We start from the raw sequence: 20,259 nt of genomic DNA, 5'->3' as shown, positions 1-20,259 counted from the left end.
TTTAGATAATGTTTAATGACCTTTGCATTGTTTTCAGCAGAATTTTTGGGGAGCTGATAAAACAATGAACTCAAATAGGTACCTAGATACATTCCCTTCACTTCAAAATAGCTGAAAAATCTCTTTTCAGGTATATAATGCATTTATAAATCTGTTATATATATACTTTAAAATGAAATAATTTTAAAATTAAAATGGTTGGCTGAAAATGTGACAGTACCTCCTTTCAAATATTAGTGTCCAAGAAGGTTCATTAGTGACAGGGTTCATTGTAGAATCAAAAAAAGCACAAAATTAATATTTCAAAACTTTATTCTTCCCAAACTGTGACTTATTTTTCTTCTTTGTACTTTCAGCTGAAATCAGATTTAGACAAGCAGGATGGCAACTTACAATACATTTTGACTGGGGAGGGAGCTGGAAGCCTTTTTTTCATCAATGACTCTAACGGCAAAATTTATGTAAAACAAAAGCTGGATCGAGAAAAGAAACCTTTCTACACTCTAAGAGCACAAGCAATTAACAGGAGCACTGGGCTTCCTGTGGAACCTGAATCAGAATTTATCATCAAGGTTCGAGATGTCAATGACAATGAACCACAGTTCTTGGATGGACCTTATCTGGCCACTGTTCCAGAAATGTCACCTGAAGGTATGATATGCTGTGAATAACTCTTTATTTCCTGATTTTTTTCTAGACAGCTGTGTTGAAGCAAAAACTTAATAACATATTTTACAGACTGCATCTCAGTAAGAAGGACTGGTTTACAGGTTTGGAAATTTGCAAAGGTGTATTTTTAACTTGAGGGTTGTGAATACCTCAACTTAACATTCTTGTTTTTAAATATTTAAGTCTATATCTATCCAAGTCCTTTTACAGATTCTGGATACATGCTTGGATTGACTATAGACATTTGTCTTTCCCATTGGTGATTCAGCCTTGACATTTGCACTTGTTTAAAAATATAACGTGCCCAGATGAAATAGGTAGCATACTGAAGCCAGTTGTGAACATGTGATGGCCACCCTTACTCTCTGCATGTTGCCCGACTATTTACACTGCCAAGCTTCCTTCCTATCAGTCAGCTTCTCCTTGTTTGGGTTAGATAGTGTGCAGTGAAGGACTGCCTTCTGATTTCCTAAGTACATGAATTATAGTTTTCCTGTCAAGAGGAACAACTTAATCCCTGTACCTCTTCTTTCCCACTTTCACATGATCAGACAGACCTGTACTAGGATTTGCCATGTATCTGGAAACTTAATACAACAAATGCAAAGCGAAGTCAACATCTGGCAAATATAGGTATATCTATCTATCTTTACATACACATATGCATTCATAATATGTGTACATGTATGTTTAAAGCCTTCAAAAATCCCAAAGTTTGAATACAGCTGATGTAAACAGCCATGTTATAGATAATGTCTCCAAATAACTGTCCTCAGAATCAAAGGGAAACTAGATTCTTCAGATCTTACAGAAAAGACCCCAGTAATGTTTTTAATTTATATGCCTACTTCCTTTGCTTATTTCTATTGCAACTGATATTGAAAAGAAATTCAAATATTGTGCCACTTTAAATAGCATGAATCAATGAGGTCATTAATGTAATAACATCAGTGTTGCTATTAAGCATTATCTGCTCAACTTTTAGAGCGGAATCAGTGGATATTTGAAAGCAAGCCGTAAACTTTATCTTCTTCTACCGGGATGACAGTTGACAGAAAAGAATATTCATGCCTGGTATTAATTGAAAGTGGGGTTATCCTAATTTCTGCCAGGATGCAGCAGCTCACCATCACCACCAGCACTTCCTACAAAAGACATACATTTGATCGATTTACTCGTTAATGATACTTGCTACCTGCTTATAACACCTACCACCAGGGAAATCACTTCTCTTGTTTCTTTACTGCCACTTTCCTCTGTGCAGACAGACTTAAGTTGGCACCTGACCTCTTGGTCAAATAACTTTTTTTTAACATAATCTGTTGTTTGTTTCTTCCATCATTTGTATTTTGCTCACTCACTCAAGTTTGGAGACAAGATAGGTGTCTTGTCAAAGACCTTTGTATTTTTATTTTTTATGTGCTTATATTAAAAATTAATACAGTCTAGAATTATATGGGATTTAAAAAATTTAGGACTTTGATAATTCCTTTTTTTTTTAAAAAAAAAAATTCCTCTGTGATAAAACATTGTTTATAGGCCCCTTGGTTTCATGAAAATGTTTTTTAAATGGATGATTATTTTGTATGTATTCATTTATGCTCACAGAGACTTGTAACCATTCACATAAATGCATGAACAACGGAATTTCTTCCATTTTATCTTTCTGCCTTTATGATGACTATATGGAAAAAAAGAAAAAAAAAGAAAAATAGTCAAGTAGGGTGGTACTTAAGATGAAAAACACCAGTAGTAATCTTTTCCCATATACCTTAGTAATCTTTTCCCATATACCTCTGTTTCTCACCTGAAACCATCAACAAGCAGTTGACAATTGAGTAGTTTCATTCTATACTGCCTTGAGTTTTATATAAAGAGATGCACTAAAAATGAAAGGCTCAGCTGTCTTTGTCCTCTCAATGACACACTCTCTTGTGTCATCTATTATGTATTTAGATTCCTAAAACATGGTATCACTTCAGCATAAGATTAATTAAGCTGCAGAAAATGTAATTTACTTTGTGATATTCCTGTAATATTATAAATAAATATTCCAGTGAAATATAGAAATATATGAAATTAAAAAAGTAAATTAAAAAATCAGAAGTAAAATCATGTCCCATTTGTCAGAATGGGTGAAAAAATGAAGTAAGATTTCTATCTGCCTTTCCTCTCAGACACAGACTTCCTGAAATAGTAAACTTACTGATTTACGATCATCCCACATATAATACACAAATCCAGATCACCCAGGATCTTGAAATATTTTCTGCATTACTGCTTCTACACTTGACCTCTCTATCACTAATACCATAGCTATTCCAGAGATCATTCTTTCATCTATTTCTTCCATGGAGACACCACTGGAATACTAATGTGTATGTATGGAACATAGAATGCAAGTGCAGTGTTATACCTTGATAGTGGTCATCTCCAAAACATGAAACAACTGAGCCACACATCTTAAGTACTCCCTGGGGCTGACTTATCCTGCTTCTCAAAAGGTGGGAACTGCACTACTGAGGTGAAACCTGTTTCAGTGTGCATTCTAAACCAAACTTACATGAATATTTATAAACTTATAGCAGAGAGAAAGAGTAACCCACTAAAATTTTCAGTATCAATAGCATAGTGGTTGACTATATTAGTGTTTTACTTCCAGTAAACTAAAACATGCTCTTACATAATACAGGGTGAAGAACAGAGTTAATTCAAATGACAGTGCAGTAGAGAGGCTGGCTCTTTCCTCTGTTTCAGTATTCTCTAGCTTCAGTTCTGCTCACAGATGCTCAGTCTCCTAATAATTTCCTCACAGAAAACACTTGGGAAGTGTGGTCAAGACTTGGGAGAGCAGGTCACCAGTAGTGCATATTTTGTCTGGAACTAAGAAAGCGAATAGAGAATAATTCAGAGCTGGTCATTCACCTCACACAGCCACAGCAAAAACAGAAAATAGACACAAATAACTGTGCCTGAAGTTAGTTACAAGTATCAATATATATACAAATGTGCCAACAAATTAGAATACATTTCAATTCTTTATTAGCTCTCTTTTATCTTCAGCACTAAATTTTATTAGGGTTTTATATGCAAGTGTCACAGCAAATGAATAGTGTGTCAGCAAATGGACTCTCTTCTGAGAACACAAGGCTCTACCCTCAGGCACTTGGTACGATTTTACACTCTCTTCCTTATAGCTGTTAAACTTGTACAAATGCTGATCTGATGGAGTGGTTAAGAGTCAGATGCAATAATGTATCAGTACTTAATGTCTTTATAGATCTCAAGCTCTAGTTAGAAAAATGAATAGCTATTTGCCATATGAGGGCCCCATAGTATACTTAATGGGCTGCAGCATATAAATGGCATTCTACTATATTTTGCCCGAGAAGGGTAAAACCAAGGCTACAGAGATACAAAGTAGCAGTTTGCCTTAAATAAACCTAATCAAAAAGTTCAATTGTCAGTTATATCATGTGATATTTGCAATGTCAGGACTAGGGCTTTGGATTTTTTTTAATTTTAGGGGATGTGTGCAGTTATATGTTAATTGATTGTTTTAAAGCATATGATTGTATCTGTTCAATTATTCTTCTCATAATCACGTAGTTACAAATAATGGCTTTTGGGAGTTTTTGAGTATAGAATATTAACATTTCAATTTCTGTCACCCACATACAAATGCTAGGTAGTATGATTCCGTTCTTCATATGGTGTGAGTTGGGTTTTGGGGTTCTTTTGTGGGTTTGGTTTTTTATTTTTTTTTGGTGGGGGTTTTGTTTCACTTTTTGTTAAGTTCATTTTGGTGGATTGTTTTTTCTGATGTTTATTGTAAAAAGAAATACATGTGTCATAAAAGTGAAAAGTTTAAAACAGAATGTACTCTAAAGCCAGGGTGACATTTTTCTTCTACTTGCTACATAGTCCATACTTAACACAGAGGTTCATATAGTTATAACACAATCTTTGTTCTAAAAAAATGTGAGAAATGATAGCCTGCTCTTTACAGGGTCTCCTGTCACCTCAATTTAGAAATTAATTTTCTTCCTCCTCAGAATGTAGGATATCTGTTATTTCCTCCTTCCAGTCAGATCCCTCTTTACTAGATTCCTTTTGACTATTCACATTTCCATTAATTACATACACCAGCTGCAACTCACTGACTCCAACCCCACAAAATCCTTACTTCTGCATTCTGAAATACTCTAGAAGAGTTAACAGACAAGAAGGAAAGGAAAGGAAATGCTGGTTTAGAGTTAATATTTATAATGCTTAGATACTGTGCAGAAAATAGATCTACTTTTAAATCTGAGATGAACAAATCTGTAATGATAACTCTGAAGTCCTATATATGTTGTATTTTATCCCTGATTTACTAAATATGTTGCAATAAATACACCCATTCCTAAACATAGTTGTGGACACTTGAGTTAGTTTGAGAGAAAATGGCATTCATGACAGACTAAATCTGTTGGATCATCTGTAGTTCTTGATCCCTTCCTAACCAGTAATTTATTTTTTTTTTTCAAAACAACTGTGTTCTAGTCATGCTAAATTTTCTTCGGGGTTGAATTTTCTGTGATTGTGAGATCAATTTTCATAGATCTTAGCTGATATTATGTAAATAGTTGTGTAGCTGAAGGTTACATTAACTCTCCAGTCTTATTAAATAATTGCTATTTCTGAGGCATGTATGTGTCCTGATTAAATACTAATGTCTAATTTTATCTTTAAAATTTCTCCAGAGCAATAGGATCTGTGTATATATACATATACATATATATATATATATATATATATATATATATATACAAGCATCTAAAACATCTATAGTTATGCATCTAAACACACAGGTCAGATATTTGATATTGTAGGTAAGTTCTGAAGGACACATAGGTCCAAAATTGGGAATTAATAAAAGTTCAGTTTACCCTCTGAGAGAGTATGGTATTCTGAGAGAAGATACCATGCATTATGGAATCACTAAAAATGTTGCTTAATAAATTGAGAGAAAATGTAAAAAAAATGTTTTTAAGGAAACAAATTATTTAATTTAGCTTATCCTTCTATGAGAAAGCTTTTTTTTCATTTTTGTTTAAAAATAAAACCATTTAGCTGCAAGAAAACCCAATGAATATATTTGTTTTATTTGAGACAAATATCACATTTGCTTTTGTCATTAAAAAAAAGGTGCTTCTGGTCTAACTCCTTGCACTCCACCTTTTCTTCTTCTTTTCTCCTCCAGCCTAACTATACTGCTGTATTGATAAGCAGGTGCAACCATATGAACATATGCCAGAAATTTTTAGAATGTAGCTTGATCTCCTGCTGTTCCTCCCAAGAAGTGATATCTGTATTCTAATGCAGAATCTAGGTGAGGAAAAAATGACAAAAATAATGATTGCCTTAAAAAATTATGTTACTGTGGATACTTTTTAGGACAGTCATTAGAGATGGTGTCATGAGGTTACTCTCAATCTTCTGTCTAGGATGTGAAAAGCTTCCCATCAAAGAAGAAATCAAGCAATTTGATTCCACTGTGTTTTTGCACTGGGATTTCTACCAGAAGTTTTGCAGTGGGACAAGCTCATTAAAGTCTCAAGAATAAAAAAATGTCAGACCTTGTAATACTTCTTGGCTGCTTTGCTTGTTAACAATTAATTTCTTTATCACCAGTGGGCCTACTAGTGATAAAGTGACTGTGTTTTCTTATTCCTATGAGAAAATTCCATAAAATACTTTGAAGAATACACAAGAGGAGGGGAAACAATTTGCTTTACTCCATTATCATATTAGAAAATAGGCATAATATATGTCATATTTTAAGCAGTATAAATGTAGTGCTGAAAAATAATTTATTATTTATTTTCATTTTAATTGAAATTTTGAATTTAAGAACAGCTGCTGAGGAAATATTTTCTTTTTCTTTAATGATAAATTCTAGTAGTTGTCATTTGCTCCTGTAAATTTTTAGGACTGTTTATTATTATAACTGGCATGTTAAAAGGTTTTAAAAGAGCTTATGTTTTGTAATTATGAGACAATTTATACAAGAAGAAAACAAACATAATCTATTTTATTTTTCCTTGAGGTACTTCGGTTACACAGGTAACAGCTACAGATGCTGATGATCCTTCTTATGGGAATAGTGCTCGTCTGCTTTACAGCCTTATTCAGGGACAGCCTTATTTCTCTGTGGAGCCAAAAACAGGTACTACAAGCGAACTTGTAACTTGAAAACATTCATAAACTCATAAAATGGATGCAAGTAAAATTGCCTTTCTTGATTTCAACACAAATATCCTCTCATACAACCCTACACTCTTACATTGCTGCCCCTAGATCTGAAGAAAATCAACTTTTCTTTCCCGTAGGAAGATTAAATTCTTTCTTTCTAGCAAATCAAACCTTTGTTTAGAAAATTATCTTGTTAAAGAGTTAGACTCTGAATATCCCGCTTAATGACTTAACCTAGGAACACTTCTCAATTAACAGCTCTATGGCACACCATGTGATATTCCTATCTGTATGTTGGAGAAACCACAGATATGTGACATCCCTCCAAAAACCTAATTTCTGAGTAAGAGAGATGGTTATATATGGTAGAGGAAATATATAGAGTATTCTGCTCCCTAGAATTCTAAATATACAGAATGGATTTGACATACAGCATACTTGCTCCCATGAGGACTAATACCCAGTATTAGGACAGTTGTGCTATACACAGTCTAGAATGAAAATTAATAACTTGGTCCAGTGATACATGTTATATGCATATTATACTATATACCCTTGTCAGATGTTGAGAAAAAAATGAGATGTATCTGCTATTATGTTATACTTTTTATTTTAGGGGTCATTAGAATGGCTTCCCAAATGGATAGAGAAACAAAAGATCAGTATTTGGTCATCATTCAAGCCAAAGACATGGTTGGGCAGCCAGGAGCATTTTCTGCAACAGCCACTGTTACCATCAACCTTTCCGATATCAACGACAATCCACCTAAATTTCAACAGCGTGAGTAGAGGCTTATTACAGTAATGGAAGTCCTGAGGAAATTTAGATCCACTGTAGCTCTGTTAGGTTTGCTGGTAGATCTTTTTAGAACAGGGCTGTGCTTTGACTTCAGCATACAGCTGTAAAAAAATAAAATAGTGGGGGAAAAAAAAGTCCTCACAAAAGCTCAAAAACCAAGAGGAAAACAAAATCTATCATTGCAAAAATCTCAAGCCTGATGGTTTTACTCACCACTAGATGTTGGAGACAAATGGTTAAACCACTTTCCCCATAATTTGCACTACCTCAGCCTAAAATCTGGAAAATGGGATATTTAGCATCATTTTCACTCACCTTCTTTCTTCTTTTCCTCTCTCCATTTTTTTCTGACACATACTATAAAGTTTTTGGCAAATGATGTGAATGTCTCTGTCCAGGTAGTTTCTACCAGATGTCGGAGATGCTCATTGGGCTACCAGGAAAAACCTGTGCTGTTGGGAAATGTTGTCCTCCACTGTTTTTTCACCCTGTTCAGTCATGGAACCATAGAATAGTTTGTGTTGGAATGGACCTTTAACTGTCATCTAATCCAACCTCCCTTCAATGGGAAGGGATGCTCATGGCTGCAATGGCTGCATTCAAACTGACCTAAAATTTTTTCAGGGACAGAACACTCACCACGTCTCTGAGCAACCTGTCAGTGTTTCATGTGTTTCATCACTCTCATAGTAAAGAACATTTTTCTTATATCTAATCTAAACCTTCCCTCTTTCAGTTTAAAACTGTTAACTTTTTTTTTTTTTTTAATTTTTTTTTTTTTTTAGTCCTATGCTCTATTCACTGCTGAGGTACAGCTGAGATGGAAGGATGGAAGGGGTCCCAAGGGGAAAGATTGTCCTGCCCTGCACCCAAGATCTATACAATGCCAGATTATGTCCATTGCTCTTGTAGAAGTTGGGGCATTTCCCAGTTCTCTGAAAGCCTCAAGCTACAGCACTGATTAACCGTAGCAGATCATTAAACTTTGTCAGTATTTGTTTCCTTAGGGCTCTACTACATGAGTGTCTCTGAAGAGGCTCCCGTGGGCACCACCATAGGCAAAGTCTTTGCAGAAGACAGCGACACTGGGGAGAATGCAGCCATGGACTATTTCATTGAAACAGATAGCCCAGATGTTTTTAACATCATTACCAACAATGAGACTCAAGAAGGTATTATCTTACTAAACAAGGTGAGATCTCAGAAACCTAAAAAAAAAAAAAAATCTCTAAATATTTGAAAGAAAAACCTCAAGCAAGCTGGATGTGTATATAAGGTCTATTGCTTAGCATTCCCTAGTTTTTTTTTTTCTTCAGACTTTGTGATTTGATTGGAATATTATGAGGAATAAAAAGAAAAATGTTTTTCTTTCTGTTTACATTTTTGACTCATTTCTATTACTGCTGAATATAATAGTGACAATCAGAATATCTTAATATTATTCCTAACTGTGCAACACAGTGTATCCCATTGTGAGAAAATGTTCTATCTCTTCTGTGCATCATCTGTAAAAACTTTATCAGTAGATTGGAAGCAATCTCACCTCATTTCCTACACCTTCTGTAAACTGAAACCAGAATTTATTACTGTATTAGATAGTGGAGTTTTTGTTATGACATAGCTTTGGAAAGAAACTAAGTACAATCCAAAAAGACCAGTTTATAAATTAAGAAAATCAATATTCTCTGATACTGTATAATTCATTTTGGAATCACTCAGGAAGATTTCTCGGTCATCTCAGGGATCATCTGAAATGAAGACAGAGTTCAATAGCCTAGTGAAATCTAGGACCCTGAGAATTGAATACTATAAGTGTGAGAGTTTTGTTTTGATCATTTTTGGTTTTTTGTTTTTTTTTTAGTTTGGGAAACTATTTATTTAGTATATCTTTTGTAAATATTTATATATACATATTTATTTATTCAGAAGATGAAGACTAAAATTGTAATGAAACTATGTGTTACTAGGGGTGACATTCTATGTGAATTCTTTTTTACAGTGTTGTTTGACTGCAACATTAAAGTCAACATGAAATGTGAAAGAAACAAGCATATTTTAATTTGAAAGTGTTTTTAACATAAAAAAGAAACCTCAGAATTAACTTTAAGAAGCAACCATTTTTTTAAACATTCTTAAAAGAAGTATAACACTAATTTGTCTTAAACCTTGCACCATTTATTGAGCTATATTTAATTTAAATATGAAGAGAGAAATATTCCAAATATCAATTTATTTCTTAACAGAGAGTGGATTATGAGAGCAAAAGGAGATACAGTATTCAAGTTAAAGCTGTAAACAGATATATTGATCAGCGTTTTTTGAAAGAAGGACCATTTGAAGACACAACCATTGTCAAAATCAATGTGGAAGATGCTGATGAACCTCCAGTTTTCACCTTCGAGAACTATGTGATGGAGATTGTTGAAGGAGCTATGATTGGTGCACTGGTGGGGGTTGTAACTGCTAGAGATCCAGATAATGATGACAGTCCAATCAGGTACCTGTCTTAAAATGTGAACAGGCCTCAAATGCAAATGTAGTTGGTATTTCCAAAACATATTTCTGTTCCTTACCATAGCTCATAATTACAGTTAATTATGCTTTTTCTGTGATAGCCAAGGTTATTGCAGATGTCATGGTTTAACCCACATTAGCAGATAAGGACCATACAGTCACTTGTTAACTCCTACAGCCACTGGGATGCAATACTACTACTACTACTACTACTACTACTACTGCTGCTACTACTACTACTACTACTAATACTAATAATAATAACAACAAGTAGTATCAAAGAAAATTAGAGATGGGAAAAACTCAAATCATCAACATATCCCCGAGAAAAACAAGGGATGCAAAACGACCCAAAACAATTGCTTAACACAAGTCAGCTGACACCTAAACATTCAACCCAGAAATAGCAGATTCTGTTTTTTTATTATATCAGTGATAAATAATTTTGCTGTCTCTTAAGGGAGGAAACAGGTAATTAACCTTTAACATGGGATTTACAATTAAAATAGCTTCTTGAATTGCCTGACATCACTGTGCAATTTAGACAAAGCAGAATAGAGTGACAAATGGTTGAGACACAAAATAATTTATGGTGTGTAGATTTCAAATATCAGAAGTATATCTATATTATGTGACAGCTCAGAGCTTTAGGCAGTTATTTGTTATGATTTTCCATCTATTTACTGTTATTTATTATGAAAGAAATAGGCTAAATTAAATAAGAAAAAAAAAATTTACATGTATTTTTTTGGTCCTCCCTCTAAAAGGGCTCATTTGGTGGTTTATTTAGATGACTGCAACATCTCTTGTGGAACAGTTAAACACTAACACATATCCATAACTTCTTAGTTAGGAATGTTTTGTAGGAACTGGCATCAAATTGAATATGTCTGCATACTCCCAAAACAGCGATACAGGTATTGCCTCATTGAGTTCAATAGAGTATATCAGTTTTAATATAAAGATACATTTTTAAGTGACATGAAAATAAATCTAATTTTGAAACCATTCATATCATAAACAACAGCAGTTACCTATAATAAAGAAAACAACTTGTGTTGCTTTGTGGACTCCAGGTTTCAAACAAACAAAAAAGGTGTGCAACTCATTATGTTATTAATAAAAAATAAAAAAAATAATAAATACCTAATATAGTTTTTCTGAAAAATGTTTATCAAGAATCAGTTTACCAAAAACTGCCCAAACAAAACAAAATAACTATGTCAGAAAAATCATAAATACCTTAAGTAGAAGTTTATAAGTATTCAAACTTTGGTTCAAATTATAGAAACTTTCACTTACAGTATTGTGCTGGTTCTTTGATTGATCTTCTTACTGATTTTTAAAAGAGACAAAATATAGCTATAAATAACAAGCTAGAGTCATTTAACCGCTGACGTTATCTGAGCTGGAGGCCTAAGTGTCAACAGGAAACATAAAGTCTTTGGCAAGCAGAATCAAAGGTACAGTAAGAAGGAATAGTTGCATTTGGGCATTCTAAATTGGAGTGGAAATAATCTTTCAGCTATTCAAACATGTTTTATTTCCATGAAATAGACTTTATTAGCAACTGCATCATATAGCCATTTGCTTTGTCAGCCATTAAAAACATCAGTGAATATATTTTCCATTTGAACCAATATCTTTGGCTGTTATTTCAGTTCATCTTTGTCCTGCAACAAGTGATTAGACTTTAAAAACTTTAGTGGCATGTGTATACGTATGTGCACATGTACATGTCCACAGCATCTGGAGCCTCTTCAGCAAAGACTCAGGAGCATTGAGTCTTCCCTGCAATCACCTCCTGCATTAGGATTTTGTACTCTGCCTTAGTGTCACCTCATTAAAGATAGTTGTCTGTCTTTATAATGCCCATTCCCTTAGCATCAGAACATGTCAGCAATGATAAAATAGATTTGCTATTATACCTCCACTTAGATGTTTGTGTTATTCATTGCACAAGTGGCAATTTTGCTGTTTCTTTTCAATGAAGTCATTCACCTGCTGTGAGACTGACTTAGAAGTAAGAATGAATAATGGATTTCAGATTCAGTTCACATTAATATAGATCTGAGACGTATTTAGTTTTATAAAAAGAAGAGCTTTGATCTTGGCAGCAGTGAATTTTAAATGTTTATAAGTGTACATCTTTCATGATTTTCGAGTTGTTGCAGCACTCATTTATATGCATATATGCACAGCTCTGTTTTCTCACCTGACAATAGCTTTCTATGTCCTTGCCTCTGATGGAAACATTTCAGTACTAGGGAATGTCTTTTCTTTTTTTGGTGCAGGTACTCTATTGTCCACAGCACGCATTTAAAGAGACTGTTCAGCATCAATGAACACAATGGAGCAATCATTACCACTGAACCTCTGGACCGAGAGATAGCTTCTTGGCACAATGTAACTGTTACAGCTACAGAAACAAGTAAGAAATTTAAGGAATGCTGGGGTTTTTTATGCTGTGAACTGTAATTATCCTCTGTATGTGCCTTCTTTTAAGTGGAGAATACATTCCTCTTTCTGATTATATTACTGTTGCTTGCTACACTAAGAAGCATTATTAAAATGATTAGTTAAATAGAAGTGGAATGTATTTGAGCTCCAAGGTCCTGTGCTTTTTCATAAAAGATGACCTTATAAAAAAAGAAATTGTAATAGGATCGAGAGTGTAATGCTTTCAAGTTACACTGAAGCATAAGAATTGCTCCTGCAGTGAAAGATCTTATGTTAAATTAGACCCTGGTTAATTTCACACCAGATTTTTGACTAGTGTGAAATTAGCCAGGGCCTAATTTAACACCAGTCAGAAACCTGTGGCTCAAATTAATTGTGAATGTTAAGGCCTAAATCATCTAGACGTCTATTCAGTGACAATTAAAGCCTTGAAGCACCCTTTATATAGATTTCACCTGTCAATATTGTTTGAAAGTCAAATGCAAATTACCTCTGTTTGTGTTTTTAGTGATCTGGTTGCCCTAAATCTGGGACAAATTTAACAGCTCCTGATTTAAAAGGCAGTTTAACATGATTACTGGGATATTATTTAAAACCTAATCTCAGTCACGCTCAGGAAGGAGGAAAACAATATGAAGCTAGAGTAAAATCAATAAATCAGACAGATTCATTCAAATACTCAACACCTGTCCTTTACTCCTGAATCACAGTTAAATGCCATTTATTGCTATGACCACTTTAAACATCTGTTCTTAAACTGAACTGTTCCCAAAAGGGAGCTTTCCCTCTGGAACATTGCTGCTGGAAGTCTGGATAGTCGGTACCAATTTTCATTGAAGTCTTTAACTTGTATTTAGGAATTCATGGTACTACCTTGCTTTTCAGTTTCTCTGTGAGTTTTTAAGCATGAATTTCATTCTCATGTTTTTGGGCAGAAGACAGGTGTTGGCAAATTTGATCTCTGGCATGTCTTTAACAGTACTATGGAAACACAGCAGGATAACTTTGGCCTAGACTTTTTTGTTTAGTTAAACAATAAAACAGGAGAGAACCAAATGTTACAAATGAATAACTGTCTCCTGCAGAAAAGAAAGCGAGACTTTCACAGTAATGAAGGTTATTGTAAAGAAAACTAGACCTCATTACGTTCAAATTCTTATTCTTTATTTCTTTAATGATTATAAGGTCACTGTCCATAACAATATGTTCAAAAGGACTGAAGTTAGGTCACCTTGGTCTGGGCATACCTGAAAGGATTTCTATTAGGAACTAGCAGTATATTATTCCTTGAAATATAGTCATAACATGTACTGTGTGCATGAGACATTTGGTGGATGACATTGTGGCTCCACTGAAGCCAAATCAAAATGCCATTGGAGTTCATCCAAATAAGATGTTCATTGTGTCTTAGTCATGTATTGAAACTGCATTACAACAGCAACCTCCCTAGGAGACTGTTGATGCCCTGGCATTCATACAGTATACAAGACTTTTGAGTCCATTGCAATGATTGCAGGGATCAAAGATTAGTAAGAGTGGCCTGACTGTTATTTTAGACCTGTGGTGTGGATCATCCTATCCTCATACCATTGAGGGAGCATGTTTTAAAAGTATCCAAAAGTAGGTCTAATTTGTTGGAAGTCAAATGCGAGCAGTGAGAACTTGTAACGTGTTCACTGTCATGCCACTTTATGTCAAAAGCTCAATGTGGTGAGTTTAGTGCTGGCTAAAATCACTAGTGCACTTACTATAACTATTTACTCATGTCCTACTGTGAGATATGAATTAGGAGTATGGAAAAGCAGGCTCAAAACTTAAAAGGTATAAAGAAAATTTTATTAACAAACTAAAAACATAATAAGAATCAGAATAAAACCTTCAGAGAACTTCTCCCCTCTCCACAACCTCTTTTCTTTCCTACCAACAATATAGATACAAAACCTGTGATTTTTAATCAGTTACCACCTCTACAGTAGTCTTTCATCAGTTCTCGTAGGGAGGAGAGTTTCTCCTGCTATGTCATGGAGACTTCTCTGCAAGAAACTGTTCTTGTGGCTTTTTAATTTCCACGAATAGAAGCTGCCCAGAAAATCTGTAATCGTGAAGCTTCCTCCCATTTTCACAGCCTTCCCACAGACGAGTTCATGGGCCATGTCAACTAATGGGGTACTATTTTAAGGATGAGCTGTTCAAAAGCAAAGGTTCTCTTCATCTATCTCTGAGATCATCTTCATCTCTGAGAACAGAGATATTTTTCTTCTTCCCCTGGGGCAAACGGTCTTCATCACTCTCATCTCTCTCTCTGTTCAAGCTTCCCATGCTGGGATCACAGCCACTTCAACATTTGCCTTGCTTTATTACAGATGCCTCTGCTCATGTCTACAGTTTGAACATTATATCCCCCCAACATTTTCTCATTAATTAAAGGGGATATTCTAGGGTATCATAGTCCATCTCCATGGCCTTTCCAGAAGAATTCTAGCCTAATATTAAGGCATCTTCTCATTCTCCTTTCATCTGGGACTTGACTCCTTCTTTACTGACCTTGGTGTCTTCATGTTGTCCTCTACGTGTCTTCACTCTGTCCTTTTCTCTCACTTGAGAGAGGATCACTGTTTTGCAGTTTCATCTGTGCAGTGAAAGAGTTAATATATTGCCCAGGCCTGCAGGTAGTCATATGATCTCTGCTGGGCTGAGGCCAAAGCTGCTTACCATGAAAGTTCTTCTGGGCAATACTGGAGTTGTGCCAAGATCTCAAGGGACCCAGCCAGAACAATGGTGGCTGCTCTGGCCTCATGGCTGGTTTCTGGCCCCTGCCTCTTTCAATTTCAGCTGCAGGCCAGTGGCTTACCCTCCCTCTGCCCAGCAGCTGATGGGGCCACACAGGCCATGACAGAGGGCACCTGGCCTGGGCTGTAGCTGTTCCTGGGGCCTGGCAGACCCTGGCTCAGCACAGGCTAGCAGCAGGGCAGTTAGTTTCAGCAAGATGTTAGCAGCCAGGGCCCAGCTCAGTCTCGGCTGGAGGCCTCCTGTTCCTCGCCCAGGAGCTGCTGGGGTCTGGCCTGGCCCCACTAGGCTGTGTGGGCTGCAGTGGAGCAGGGCCGGCCCGACCGGTGCCTGGTTACCTCTTCAAAGCTAGAAGCAAGAGAGTTCCAGAGCAAGATATGTTCCAGGCTTGCCTGTCTTTAAAATGTGAATCTCACAGAGGCCGACTCAGCTCATAAATGGTTTAATAGGTTGTCAATTCTCAAAGCTAGACAACTATTGGTTTTTGCCAGACACAGAGGAAGCTCTTAGCAGCTTCTGTCAGAAAAATCGTTTCCATGGGTGGCTTCTTCCCTCCTCACCAAATGTCAATTGATTTGAATCTAGCATACCCAAGAACAAAAACAAGTTTCCTTTGATGAGCTTTTACTTGGTTGTAAGAAACTTTCACCAAGTACAAGACTGAAGCACAAACAACAGCATTCTAATCCTATGTGAGAATAAGAAATCCTTAAATCATTATTCAAATGGCAGACAGTCAGTACTGGTTTTCCCCATAGATGATTACTGGGGTTAGTTTTGTTCAATATATTTTACCAATGATCTGGATGATTGGATCGCGTCCACTCTCAGTCAATTTACCTATGGCACCAAGCTGGGCTGTGGGAGGTTATTCTGTTGAAGGGTATAAAAGCTCTGCAGAGAGATGTGGGCAGTTCCTGGAATGATGGGCCAAGGCCAGTTGTATGAGATTCAACAAGGCCAAGTTCCAGGTCCTGCACTTCAATCACAACAACCCTACCTAGCACTACAGGCTGGGGGCAGAGTGGAAAGCTTCCTGGCAGAAAAGAACCTGGGGGTGCTGGTCAGCAGAGGCTGAACATGAGCCAACTTGTGTCCCAGTGTCCAAGAAGCCTGGTGGTACCAGCCTGGATCAGAAATAGTGTGGCCAGCATGACTAAGACAGTGATTTTCCCCCTGTGTTCAGCACTGGTGAGGCCAAACCTTGAGTCCTCTGTTCGATTTTGTGCCGCTCACTTCCAGAAGGTGCTGGAGCATATCCAGGGAAGGACAACAGAGAGTGTGAAGGCTTTGGAACAAAAGTCCAAAGGAGGAGCAGGTCAGGGAGTTGGGGTTGTTTAGACTGGAGTAAAGGAGGCTGATGGGAGAACCTTCTCTACAACTACCTGAATGAAAGTTTCAGGGAAGCGGGGGTGAGTTTTTCTGCCATGTAAGAAGAGGATGAGAGGAAAAGGCCTCAAGTTGCGCCAGAGGAAGTTTAATTAGATACTAGGAATTTTTTTTTCCCTGAAAAGGATTGGCTAGTATTGGAAAAAGTTTCCCAGGGAAGTAAATGAATCACCTTCCCTGAAAATGTTCAAAAACTTGTGCATGCGATACCTGGGGTCATGGTTTAGTGGTAAGCACAGCAGAGTTAGTTTAACATTTTGACTTGATTAACTGAGAAGTCTTTTCAAACCTCAGTTATCTGTGATTCTGTGATCAGTTTTATTGTTAGTTAGTAGTACTAGTGTTACTGTTATCATTACAAATTAATCCCCTGCAAATACTGTGTTCTGTTTTGTGTCTAGAGATGGTCATTGCTTTTCTTTTCAAGTTACTAATACGGGTCCCTAGCAATTAAGGTGTCATCTTAATTTTCACACTAATCCAGCCTATTGCCCTTCACATCCTGTTCTCTTAGTCCATGTTTCTCAGGTCCTGCTCTCTTGTGGAAATTGTGACAAAGAAACTTTATGCTAATTGGGAGATCCTTAGATAATGTAAGATTATACATTAGCTGAATTTACATTCTGACAATTTTCCTGTGTAAGGGATGAAAGAAAATATGTGTTGCCTACTTTGTCTTCAAAATGCAATCAATGCAGTACCTCTGCTTCACCAAAACTGTCATTAAGTATTCACCAGACACTGATTTCAAGAGTAGCTTTGTAATATGTTGCTCCCTCCCAAAACAAAACAGCTGTGATTTCAGAAAAATTAAGAATTTTCATATTTTATATTTTTCTATCCATGCAGAAGAGAGAGAAATGCTTTTCCTTATCATTTAACTCTATACTAAGGGAAAAAAATAAACCTACTAAGGCAGCTATGACACTACAACCCAAATATATTAAAGCATTAGAAACAAGACTATTACAAAATCCTCCCCTGTCCTCCCCCACCAAAAAAAAACAAACTCAAAAAACCAAACCAACTAAACTCTGACCTTTTAGTGAAAGAACACAGATGTGATTCCAACAATGTGCCATCTAAATATTTTGTGAAAGCAAAGGGTAAACTTTAAAGCCAATATAGTACCCCTGAATCTTACAAACAAGCAAGGTAAGAATAGGCAAAACTAGCTGGGTCTTTCCTGTGCCACTTTTTATACGACTGAAGCCACCAAAGATATTCCCTTCTTTCTATTAAAGATTACAATGCTTTCCTTTGAAAGACAATGTTGTAAAATCTCTTTCCTAGACATCTAATTCTGACTTCAGCAAAATAATTAAAGTAACTCTTACACTCTTGGTCTTATTTCTAAAAGGGATCTATTCTACTTTTTATGTTTATCTAACAGAATTTGGGCACTATTTCATTGCCTATTGTATTATTATGGATGTTTGATTCAACAAGAGAAATTTCATCTCACAAAGAAGTATTTTTGAAATGAGTCTGACAGTTCACAAGGTTTGGAAAATTAGCACAGCTGTAATGACTTCATGGGAGGAATAGAAATTTGAAACTGCTGTGTATCTATGCCTTTATCTCTGTGGTACTTGCTTTTGCTGCCATTTCCTTCAGCAAAAGACTCAAAGCTGTCAGCATTGATTCCATAAGATCCAAGGAAACAAATGTTTCCTCCAAGCAACTAGTGTATTATATATTGAAAAAAGTAATGTGAGAACCAATTAAACTGATGTTGTTTGAAAAGGGGCAGAGAGGAGTACATTTTGCTTTTTTCTTAAAGATCCATTTGACTAATTTAAAGTAATGCCTTAAGAACTTCTGAACAGGTTGGTTGCAGTGACACTAGTGCTGAACATGATATATATTATAACTATAATTATTGACATACTCCTGATATAGGTGACTCATATATTGACAGATATTTAGATTGACAAATGATTGGTATTTCTGGAATATATTAAGATTATTTTAATCACTGGAAAAACATCTTCATTACCCAACAACACATCCATGTCGATGTGAGCATTGTTATTGCAAAGGAACTTTTTGCCTCCAACAATAATAAATCACATTTTGGGGAAGTGGACACTTCTTAAAGCTATGGTGTGAAAGTCAGGATTCAATGTGCTGATAGGTAAAGGACTTCCAAGAGATATCCAATATAAAATCAAAGAATTAAAGAATAGTTTGGTTTGGAAGGAACTGATAAGGTCATTGAATCCAACCATGAACCACTACTAAGTCCACCACTAAACCATGTACATACTGTCAGATCTGTATCTGGCACTGCAGATACCTTCAAAGATAGTGACTCAACCACTTCCCTGGGCATCCTATTCCAAAGCTAGACAACCTTCTCCAAGAACATTTTCCTAATATCCAGCCTAAACTTCCACTGGTGCATCTTGAGGCCACTCATCACTTCTTACTTGAGAAAACAGACTAACCCCCAACCGCCTCCAAGCTCCTTTTGGGTAATTGCAGACAGTGATAAGGTCTCACTTGAGCCTCCTCTTCTCCAGGCTGAACAACCTCAGCTCCCTCAGCTGATCCTTGTCCGCCTGGATACAAGATGGCTCATATTCAGCTGCTGTCAACCAGCAGACCCAGGTTGTTTCCTCTGGGCAGCTTTCCAGCCACTTTTCCTGAAACCAGCAACTCTGCTTTGGGTTGTTGTGATCTAAGTGTGACCTGGCACTTGACCTTGTTGAAACTCATACAATTGACCTTAATCCATACATCCAGCCTGTCTAAATCCCTCTGCATAGCCTTCCTTCCCTCCAACAGGTCAACACTCCTGCCCAGCTTGGTGTCATGTGCAAACTGATTGAGGGTGTACTCAGTCCCCTCATGCAATTCATTGATCAAGATATTAAACAGAACTGGCCCCAATATTGACCCCTGGAAACACCACTTGTTATGGGCCACCAGCTGAACTCAACTCCAGTCAGCACAGCTCTTTGAGCTTGGATATCCAGCCAGTTTTATCGCAGTGAACAGTACACCTTTCCAAGCCATGAGTTGCCAGTTTCTCCAGAAGACTGCTGTACTTGCTGTATTCATGGATTTTTTTTTTCATATAACATGTTTATAAACTTTCTAATTTCATAAAAAATTAGTTTTCTCACCCAGTCTGCATGCAACTTTTGTACCATGATACTAGTATTCATTACTTTTCCTTGTCTGAGGTAGTTTTAACAGTAGAACCTTGTGTAAAGGCAGTAAATGCAGGAGAAATGCCTTATATTATTAATTTTCCTTTACGTTCAGGAATAAGCTGTACTGACATATATCCATATATCTTTTATATCTAAAGCCACAGCAGTAACGTATACTTGGGTAACAGAAACAGTACATCTTCTGTGAGTACTAAGCCTAAAAATTAAACCTGTAGTGTAGAT

At 36.3% G+C, this 20,259-nt stretch overlaps 1 protein-coding gene across 1 annotated transcript in view; it reads left to right on the top strand.

Moving 5' to 3' along the window:
* The window catches only part of LOC102110121 (cadherin-19), a 69,364-nt gene that overhangs the window by 31,402 nt on the left and 17,703 nt on the right, over window positions 1–20,259 (top strand). The window contains exons 3-8 of the mRNA XM_005517447.3: window positions 357–651; window positions 6,761–6,880; window positions 7,523–7,687; window positions 8,713–8,897; window positions 9,949–10,202; window positions 12,514–12,650. Coding sequence (XP_005517504.1) covers window positions 357–651; window positions 6,761–6,880; window positions 7,523–7,687; window positions 8,713–8,897; window positions 9,949–10,202; window positions 12,514–12,650 — 1,156 coding nt within the window. The remainder of the gene's footprint in view (window positions 1–356; window positions 652–6,760; window positions 6,881–7,522; window positions 7,688–8,712; window positions 8,898–9,948; window positions 10,203–12,513; window positions 12,651–20,259) is intronic.

This window comes from Pseudopodoces humilis, chromosome 1 (genome assembly GCF_049639895.1).
Source record: "Pseudopodoces humilis isolate 2021_Gansu_Grassland_sample_001 chromosome 1, ASM4963989v1, whole genome shotgun sequence".
NCBI lineage: Eukaryota > Metazoa > Chordata > Aves > Passeriformes > Paridae > Pseudopodoces > Pseudopodoces humilis.
Note: the sequence above shows the minus strand (reverse complement) of the source record. Positions and strands in the feature narration are given on the sequence as shown.